At 46.3% G+C, this 10,166-nt stretch overlaps 1 protein-coding gene across 1 annotated transcript in view; it reads left to right on the top strand.

The window, feature by feature from the left end:
- Positions 1 to 10,166, top strand: part of T265_10936 (hypothetical protein) — a gene marked incomplete at both ends in the record, with an annotated part of 50,695 nt that overhangs the window by 2,346 nt on the left and 38,183 nt on the right. Inside the window, 2 exons of the mRNA XM_009177452.1 lie at positions 1,547 to 1,814; positions 7,621 to 7,712. Of these exons, the coding sequence (XP_009175716.1) occupies positions 1,547 to 1,814; positions 7,621 to 7,712 (360 nt within the window). The remainder of the gene's footprint in view (positions 1 to 1,546; positions 1,815 to 7,620; positions 7,713 to 10,166) is intronic.

The following is a 10,166-nucleotide window of genomic DNA, read 5'->3' as shown; positions in this document are numbered from 1 at the left end:
AAAACGACAGCTAAGCATATGCATTTATTACCGGACACTCGTGTGAAACCAAGTGACGGTTTTGTCTCTTCCGATTTCTGTATATCTGTCCCTTTTTTCAATCTAGTCATAATAGAACAGACAGCTGATAATTATTTATGGTAATAATAATCGTTCAGCTGTAACACCCTTCCGGTGCCCAGCTGCCGTGCCACCCGAAGAAAGCACCAGGGCTGACATGCTGCCGGGGTGTCGAAGTGTAGACAGACCCAGTCAAAATGCAGAGGTTTGGCTCTACTCAAGAACCTTTCGGTCAACGCATTCTCACCCTTACCAGTGAGCTCTCTCGAGCTCAATATTTCGAGTACTGTCCCAACTGAAACACAAGTTGGTCTTCGTGCAGCACATTCAGTTGAGGGGTATCACAACCGAGAGATTTAGTTGAGTTCCCTTGTTAGCACCAACTTAATTTGTTTGAGTGTACTTAGCTTTTGTTCTGTCCGGTGCTTCTCTTTCCACTGGCGAATGGCTAGCCTCACGCAAAAAAGTATATGCTAGTCCTTTTGCCTCCGTTACTGTAAAACTGCCTGATTCGGTGCTCCGGGATCGGACGACGATTGTCATTTTAGATTAATACTCGTACTCATTTGATCTTCTGTTTCACTCCACAGTAGAGGGGCGAGATGGCCCAAGTGGTTAGAGCGCGAATTTACTGACCGGAAGGTCCGTGGTCCGAACCCGACCTCTGCCACTCGACTTCCCCTGTCTAGGCTTGGGCGAGCTGACAGTATCCCAGCCCTCGTGCTTCCTTCGGCTGGCATGGCAGCCAGGCACCGGAAGGGTGCTACAGCTGAACACTTTTTAAATAACCCTGTCATTCCAGCACTGTAAACAAAACATGAGGCCGTACGACTGTCCATTGACTACGCCGACACTTTATGTGGCGTTTTCGCAGGACATTTACTGCAGCTTTTCAATGAAGTTGGTTTACGGAGTCTGTTTGGACTATTAAAGGACTACTTTACAAACCTCACGCACTTTACAAGACTGAACGCTTCTCTTCTTCATTGCCTACTAACAGCGATGTCCTACTTTTCCATTTTTCCTCCATTCGTACGTCCAGGAAAGATAAACCCCCAATTTTCCCATCCACTTGAAAAAAAAGTTCGTGACATTGTGATGGGCTGCAGCTATCGTGTAACTGGAGCATAAGTGTGCTGACAACCTTAACGGGATGACTTTTTTGTAGTTTCCTTAACCTGAGCACCATTTTTCCCATCTGACTAGTAGCTAACAGTCTCTCATGGCCTCCACCATTCATCTTTCCCGAGTTTCTACCGTGAAATATATGAGAATGACCTCATCAAGTAGCTCTAGTTGGTCACACACATCCCAGCTGCCCATGCTGCTTGAGATTTTCGCACTACGTTTGCCAATTGCACTGCGGCCTTGATAGGTTCAATTAATGCCTTGCGTACCACCTTTTAAGTGATTGTGTTGATTTAATTGTTCAGTGAAACTAATGAATTCAGTCGCATATTTTCCCGTGTGTACTTTCCATTCACAGGTTAGTCGATTGTGATACAAGCCATGTGGTCCTCAAGTTCTTGCTATCTCAGGTTCTTTTCTGTGCGAAAGGATCGTCGGTACAGACCAACAGGAGTGTGTTATTCACGACTCGTGAGCTGGGATCGATAAGTCCGTCGTCCTCACCCAAGCTTGGTGCCTCTGATGAGTCTACACTGCTTATCACCGCTGACACGGATAACAATTCGGACGCCACGCCCGGACCACGCTTTCAAACTCACTTGGTTAAATGTCGGACTACTTACGAAGTAAGCACAACTCAACAACATTGTATCTAGTTTTCGGGCGCCCGACAAGTAGTAGTTTCTGAGTAGTTTCAGTTTCCCCCAGCTTTGAAGACAAGTTCCTACCTTATATCATGGCGTAGAAATCATCTACTTGAGGACAGGACACTACTGGGTAGCCTTTCTTTTTCTCTTTTTTTTCACGGGAGATGGACTGTTTGGTCTCACCTCGGGAGGATCATCGTACACCAGAAGCTATGGTGCGTGTTGCCAATCAGAGTTTATGTGCTCTGAGTCTATCCGTGATAGTTCAATTGCCATTACTGTGGTCTTCATGCGCTTAATCGGTCCCACTGCAGCTAGTAGGTTGTCTAACGAAAATACCCCCCGTTGGAACGGATTCGAATTCGTGAACGTTCATTATCTACGTGCTTGGTGTTAGTAAGCCGGTATGGGACTTGCAGACACGATCACGTGATGGCTGTTGTTGACAGGTCACGACTCAACAGCGAACACATACACGTTTTGGCGCCGCACACAAATACTGCACCTGGGTCATGAGTGCAATGAGTAGGATTTGATGTAAAAAGGAGATGAGATGGCTCAAGTGGTTAGTGCACGAGTTTACTGACCGGGAAGTCCATGGTCCGACCTCTGCCTCTCGAATTCCCCTGTCTAGGCTTGGGTAACCTGGCAGTATCTCAGCCCTCGTGCTTCCTTCGGGTAGCATGGCAGTTAGGCACCGAAAGGGTGTAGCAGCTGAGCGGTCTAAAAAGGCCAAGCTTACGAGGGTGATTCCACAGATAATCGACTTCCAGGGACGTTTTTGTAGAAACGGGTGCGCAACCGGCGAATGATACAGTACACTAAGTTGATCCGCTCATCGGTTTCTGTTGACCGTTTTTCTTTCAATTGCACTGGTTCGTTCCATTTATCCGTCCATTTATAGTGCTCACCACCCATTCAATGGTTCCAAGTTTTCACGAGTAGTCATTGGTTTGAATTTCATGTCTTCCACACTTCGAACACAGACTACTGCTTTCTGGTCCGATCTGTACTTCATACGCGTCTTCGTTCCATGTGCACGTGTCTATTCGTCATTCAGTTGATGAATAACCCAAGCGGTCACGTGTCTGCTTCAGTGACACGGTTTGGTCCACTAGTCTGACATCTATTAAATAAAACTTTGGGCTAATTTCGTAGTTTCGGTTTAGCTGCATCACTCATACAAGTTCATTCGGTGGTCTTGAATCTTTTCAGTTGCCTTGGTAGCAAACCGCATTCTCGGCAGTGTTGTCGTTATTGTAGTGTTGCGCATGACCGCATGTACGTGCCTATACTTCATCCAATTTGTCCACAGTCCAGGCCAGCTGATCGTATTTTTCCAAGAGTCTCATTTGGGCATATTCATATCAAGCTGTGGGGAATGATGGAAAGTCTGATTTCTCCGGTTGCAGATGGTTCAGTTTGTGGAATGGGACGTCCTTATTAATAGGCGGTATAGATTTCATATCCAGTTGCTCCATCAAGCTCGCGTGGGCAATTTAGACCTTCATCGAATTGGCCAACGTGAATGTTTGCCTCCAGCTGCCAAAACTCAACTTTCGTGGTCGAAAAAAGTAACGTCACTGATGTCACTAATGTGATCTCTATTCTGAAGTCCGAATATTTTACTTTGCACGTGACATTCGGTCTTTCTGAATGGTTGTCTCGACACTCGCTACCGGGGTCCACACTCTTGCTTTTCCATCGCCTCCCACTCTATCATGTCAGGTCCTTTTAATCTTTAAATTCGCCTCGCAGTTTAGACGTTTTGGCACAGATACGAGCAGCGCTCAACGCATGTCCTCACACGATACCTTTTACGAACATGTTTTTGGTTCGAAACGGCCAAATAGTGATCGATTTTTGTGTTGTTTTTCTATTCTTTTTTACATGCATATCAACCATGCACTGTGCGCACAAACATCATGTGGAGCACGCATGCATGGAATGTTCGCTTTGCGTGATCAACCAAGAACAACAATTGGTTGAGGGTTATGGAATCCGCGGTATTTGTCGTGTAGTCTGACTCTTGAATGGCCGGTTAACCATTGGCCTCTGGCAACCACGTCACGCGACTAATCTGGCCTCATTAGTAAGTCAGGCCAAAACACATGCTGCGCTGTTCTCGTGGACTGGTCACTTTCTGTCCTGGGAGCTTATAGTACCCGAAGGAAGCACGAGGACTGAGATACTGTCAGGTTACCCAAGGCTAGAAAATAGCAGTCGAGATGCTGAGGTTGGGTTCGAACCTCGGGCTTCCGGTCAGCAATTTCTTGCCTTCTCCACTGAGCTACATGGGTAAGAAAAATTGAAGGATTCTGTGTATCTTGAATTTGTTGGTCCGGCCAAAGTTTACAGATCGCAAAAGCAAGGTCTTTACTCACCTAACTCTGTGCTACAGCAGAAAGATAAGTTTCACGTCGTACGAGGCTCAGAATTGAAGTCCATGCACGTAGGCCACCGACCGTTGATTTGTAAATGGAGGCGGGCCGAAAGTTCGCGTGGTGTACTACTTGGCTTTATATTCGCTACAAACTTGCTGCTGTTTTATTATGGCAGAAAACGTGTATAGTTTTGGCTACGTACGGAGGCAGACCTAAAATAAGCTTCAATTGGTCACCTCAGTCCTAGCTATCATGAGTTTTGTTGTTGTCCCAACTAGCCACAGTTTTCCAAGTTGTAGTAAGAAACGGAGCTGGTATAGTGTGGAATGAAATATAGCCTCGAACATCGTCTAGCATCGATCTTCCGAACACTACTGGCTTGTGTATTTGCAAAAGATGGTCAACTTGTTCGTAGAGGTTAATTGATGAGTCTCAACTGATTCAACTGAATATTTGTCTCTGCAACGATAATCCTTCTTAGGTTTTCAGCTCCTAGACATTCTTCCTAACACATTGTTTAATAGAACCAGAGAACGTCCTCTTGACACTATCCACTACACCCAGCTCTGATGTGAGCAAAACATAAGTTGATGGGCGCTAATGCTTTCGCAAGCTATTCATCCGATCAATACTTATCGGCTGTTTTCGTAAAGGAAAAAGTGGGGACAAAAATAAAGTCAAAGCGAAGTATGTGAGTAGAAGCGTGGAAACTTTTGACAGCACGATCGATTGGTTTGTATGGCCGGAGCGTGGGTGTCTCAATCCTAGTGTGGATCGCCTCCTAAGCTGACCGACTCGGGTTGCACGGACGAATGGTGGTTCCCCGAGCTTCGTCCACACACCAATGGTCTGTTTCTCCGGAACTAGGTTGATATAACAAGCAGATACTCAGACCAACATGTACTTCGTCTTACCTGTACGCTGCGGTTGGTTAAGTCCCAAGGTTAGACGGTGCAGTTTAGCAGCTAGAAGAGGTGACAGTAGAAGTGGGCTCACTGTATTCGGTGCTTGAATGGTAAATAAAGATGACTGTGAAGCTCAATAATTTTGGCGAGTTAGCTTCACCTCAAAGTAGGCAAGGGAATTGGCCGGTAATCTTTTGACCACCGATGTTCTGATTGTGACGCTGTTACCCGATTGCGTCAGTGAATTCGAAACAAGATAGCTAGAAAACCAGTGTCCAGTTTTTTCAGAGGGCACTTTATTCACGGTAAACGCATTAATTTCGTGAAATCCATTCATTTGCACACTTATTTTTTAGGTTTAACGGGACACTCGTTGAATCACAGCTTAAGGGCTGTTTACCGATGCTTTGGAACTGAATTGGGGGCGAGATGGACCAAATGGTTAGAGCGCGAATTTACTGACCGGAACGTTCGTGGTTCGAATTCAGCTTCCGCCTCTCATCATCATCATCATCATTGTCAGCTGTAATAACCGCGTACTCGTCGTACAGTGGTTGTAGCTGCCGTAGTTTCGTTCACCGTTGATTTGGGGGGGAGGGGTAGGTAGCTGCGCATTGCAGGCGGAGCTGATAAATTGGTGCATAAATCCAGCACTGTCAGTGGGCTGTCAAGTGAAGGGGGAGTTGGAAAAGGAGCTATGCATTGAAGGCAATAGCTTGGATGCACGAGCGCCATTGAGCGCGCGACTGGGCCATATTTGACAGTGTATCTGGCCATTGATGTGGCCTGTCTCTGGGTCCCCATCCAGGAAGACGGCAATGGTCAGCCCAGCTGAGTTTGCTGGTAATGGCTTTCATACTTCGCTGCCAAGTCATTGTTTGACCGCCTCTGGCTCCCACAAGATGAGGCCAATTTTTCAAAGAATTTCACACTCTTCTCCCATATCACCTACTACTCACTTAGTAGTGGTGTCATTCTGAAGGATGCACGCGAAACAAGACTCACCTCGATAGACGATGATTCGGCAAGCATAGTGCAGGTCATCGCAGTTGGCGAAACCGGTCATGGATTGTCAAAGGGCTTTCAGAAATCCTTTGAGTAGTGTGTTCATTCTCGAACATCGTGCAGACTGAAATATGAGGCTGTCATGCAACAGATTCAGTTCTAGAAAAAACATTACTAAACCATTCAGCTGTAGCACCTTTTCGGTGACTAGCTGCCATGCCACCGGAAGAAGCACGAGGGCTGGGATACTGCCAGGTTGCTCAAACCTAGACAGGGGAAGTCGAGAGGCAGAGGATGTCCTCTGCCAGTATCAGTTTTGCACCTGCTTTATTTTTTTCAGATGTGAAGCAACCTATGATACAGTTATAGCTTTTCAGACAGACCACTTGAAAAATGGTTCAATTAAGAGAGAAAAAAGAAAGTAGAGAGAGACTGAAATAAAGCATTCTTTGTAGAAATGGGTTTGCTGCTACTCTGCATCTTATCCCTCTGGATTGGGATGTCCTGTGTAGCACACAATTCCGGGAACACACTATTGGCCGTTTACCTAGATATTGTTTGCTGGGCTTCTTTTATGTTCTGCTGATTGATTTTGCGCCCGGGTTCCTGCGGCTGCAGTTTCGTTCACTGAAAAATTGCCGACTGGGGAACGAATACTTCCTCTCAGGGTCTGTCGAAATTTCCGTTACTGTATGAGGAGACATCATCAGTCTGTGTGTTCAATCGCACGCTAACGACAGGTTCATTAGGTTAACGACGTACTGTCACAAGTTCATGGACACTAATGAGTTGCACAGGAGTGCTCACGCTTTTATTTAAGTTGGTCAAACCACCGGTAGGTTTTCTTCTCTGCCCAGGTAGAGAATCATTTTCTTGCGCGGGCCATTTTCCTTTGAGCTAGTTATTTTTAACGCGTCACCGTACCTAACGTCCACCGTCCTCCGACTGTCCCGTACCACTTCGCTCAGTCTTGATATTTTTTTTGCGAAAGACAGACGGTCCTATGGGGCGGGGGAGCCATCAGTCAAACCACACTGCTGTCCGTCTCTGAGCTGGACACGCAAGCCATCATGCTGTCTGTTTTGAACTAGTTGATGTCCATTCCGTCTCACCTTGTCCAGTGAATGTCACAGGTGAGACTATAAGCCACCGTTACAATTGTCCGGCCTATCGAGTCGACCTCTTCCCATCTCTTGCTTGCTCTGCGTATGTATTCAACACCATGAACCACAGAATTTTTCTCTTCGAGGGGTTTCTTAGTTGACTGTTACCCATAAACAGGGAATGCTGTGCCCTCGTTTCATAAAAGACCGGGAACTGCTAAGACTTTTTCTTTTAAGTGTTACTTGGGTGATTCACTTTAGTGTGGTCATTGTGACAAGTTCATCTTAGTTCTATGCTTTGTTACCATGATATCTTTCTCAGCCTGTTGTAAAGGTTATATATATGTATAATATGACAGCTGCGTGTATTTTTTGCTCACCCTTTCAGGCATCGAGACTACTGTACTTTGTCGCAGAGTTGTTGAGTCGCAAGAGTGGTAAAAGCACAAATCCACTTTCACCTGACCATGGGATTGTAAGGTGAGTTTGTCAGATGTGACTGTTTCACCAACACCATCATGGTGTTACTCGAAATCTTTTCTGTACCTTCCATGGGTTTATCAGCCTTAACCCTATAAAAGAAGTATACAAGAAGCTACTTCCATTCCTTCGGGGAGTCCACAGTTCAACTCTGCGTTGAGCAGTTTCAATCAATGGAACGTATATTACTTAGATGACCCGTCAGAACCGTAAGGTTGCTAGTAACTGATAACACAATGAAAGCCGCCGTCCGTGGGCAAGAGTTCCTCGTGAGGTAATATAGGGTAATTTATGCGTAGCTGCTCGAAAACCCAGCAGTTTTCACCGCATAAAATCAGGGACGGGAAGGCGAACGCTTCTTGTCTTTAGAATAGGCACAACCACTAACCCACCGCTACGCACAACTACGCACTGATGATGTCACCTCGATTGGTGATGAAACGTTTGCAATCGAATTGCCCAGCTCAGCGAACAAGCCAAAGACCATAGAACAGTGTTTATATAATCCAGGTTCTTTGAGCGGCGAACTACAAAGCAGAGACGGCAGAATCGTGTTGAGGCTGCCATACTATCGTAAGGTTTACTTATTTCATTGAGGCTAGAGTGAGAAAAGGAAAACACGATAGGAAAGAGTTTTGAGACAGCCTACCACAAGCATTTTTCGTCCCTTTCCCGTTTGTCGGCTTCATAGGTCCACCAAGCTTCTGTGTGTGCAAGAACACTCGGTTTCACTTGCCATCTGCTGAAGCGTCAAGTTGGGTTATGGCTGCGAACAGAACGAATCTGTCACCAGTCCTGAACTGTCACAGTTCTTTCAGAGATGAGTTAGGCTGAGTTACAATGCAAACGGAATTTCCACCGTTGAGTGGGGCTCGAAATCCCTCTCTCCGTCGACCGTGGACACCAAATAGTCCACAATGGTTATTTTAAAGGAACGGCCTGTAATCAACCCATTTCTACAGCATGTGCTCTCTGTTCCCCGCACGTATCGGTTCCGACCCAGTTGGACCTCAGTAGCTCTAAACCTACCTCTCTGAGCTTTCAGGTCACCAGCAATCATAACAATATCTGGGCTTTTTGACCGTTGTAAGTGCAGATTGAAGGTGACAGCGTTAGTGCAGGAAGGCCACTGGCTACCTGATCGATCCACGTCTACTGAAGTCTCCATCTACCGCTTCTTTCCCTTGTCCCCAGATCACTGTTGGGTATGGACGAGATGGCTCAGTGGTTGGAGCACAAATTCACTCACTGGAAGGTCCGTGGCCCGAACCAGACTTCTACCTCTCGGCTTCCCGTCTAGGCTTGGGCAACTTGGTAGTATCCCAGCCCTCGTGCCTCCTGGTTGCATGGCCGTTAGGCACCGAAACGGTTCTACAACTGAACGATTACTGTGGATCACGAGCCGGGTAGCCCTGAAACTTACGAAGCTCGTTCGATGATAATCCATAGCCACTACCATGATCCCTCAGTTGGCTGTGAGTGGGTGACTCGTCCTGAGTGAAGCATAGATGCCTGACTGACCATACTATTTTGGGTCACACACGCTTTTGCAGCGACGTCAGAACACTTGCACGATTTTTTGGTATCAGATAATGGGCTGCTAGTCATGATTAACCGGCCTTGGTGCCATTCATCTGTAATTCGTCCTTGTCACCCATCCACAAATATGGAAATTCCGATAGCTTGAAGGTAGCACCCGACTGCTTTACAATCCTCGCGGAAATGACAGTATAGCTTCAAGTTATGTCGCCTCGTAATATGAGAGAGAGCCTGCTGAATTTTTTTGGTGCCTCTCTAGGTCCTTTTGACACGGACATTACGTTGAAGTGGCACCTTTGGTGGAGGACGGCTACTTATGAAGGTACATATTGATATGGTCCCTACCTGTGCTGTCTGAGTGCATCACTTTTAGGATTTTCCGCTTGGCTAATCAAGTCGATGTAACGGAAAACTTCAACATCGGCTAACGTAACACCAGCCGATTATGTGAAGAAAATTTATTTGAAGTTCAAATTATCAATTTAAAACTGAAGAGGAACGTGGACTTGTAACTGCCAGCTTGTTCGTGAATGGCGTGAAAGCCTCTTACAGGTCACTGACAACCGTGAAGCTCTGTTACCCTTCAGAATTCGTTGGAGCACGCGAGGGCCAGGAACACGCATCAACTCTATCCGGAATCTATACTCGTGTGTAAGGTTTTATCGATGCTGGCCTCAGTTCAGATTTGTCACCAATCAGCCGAAATTACCGACTAACGGTGTGCCAAATCGTTGAACATTGTTTGCATTGAATGCCTCGGAAACTCGTTACTGCCTCTTCATTTTCATCTTGTGTATACTCTCTGCTGATCCCACAGACAGTTGAGCTAAGTATCTCAGGAAGTGCACGTAGTTTGCTCGCGAATCCTTTCACGCTACAGTGAGATCGTTGTGGTGCGCTTCAGCCCCCCCCCCC

This window comes from Opisthorchis viverrini (genome assembly GCF_000715545.1).
Source record: "Opisthorchis viverrini unplaced genomic scaffold opera_v5_424, whole genome shotgun sequence".
In the NCBI taxonomy this organism is placed as follows: domain Eukaryota; kingdom Metazoa; phylum Platyhelminthes; class Trematoda; order Opisthorchiida; family Opisthorchiidae; genus Opisthorchis; species Opisthorchis viverrini.
Note: the sequence above shows the minus strand (reverse complement) of the source record. Positions and strands in the feature narration are given on the sequence as shown.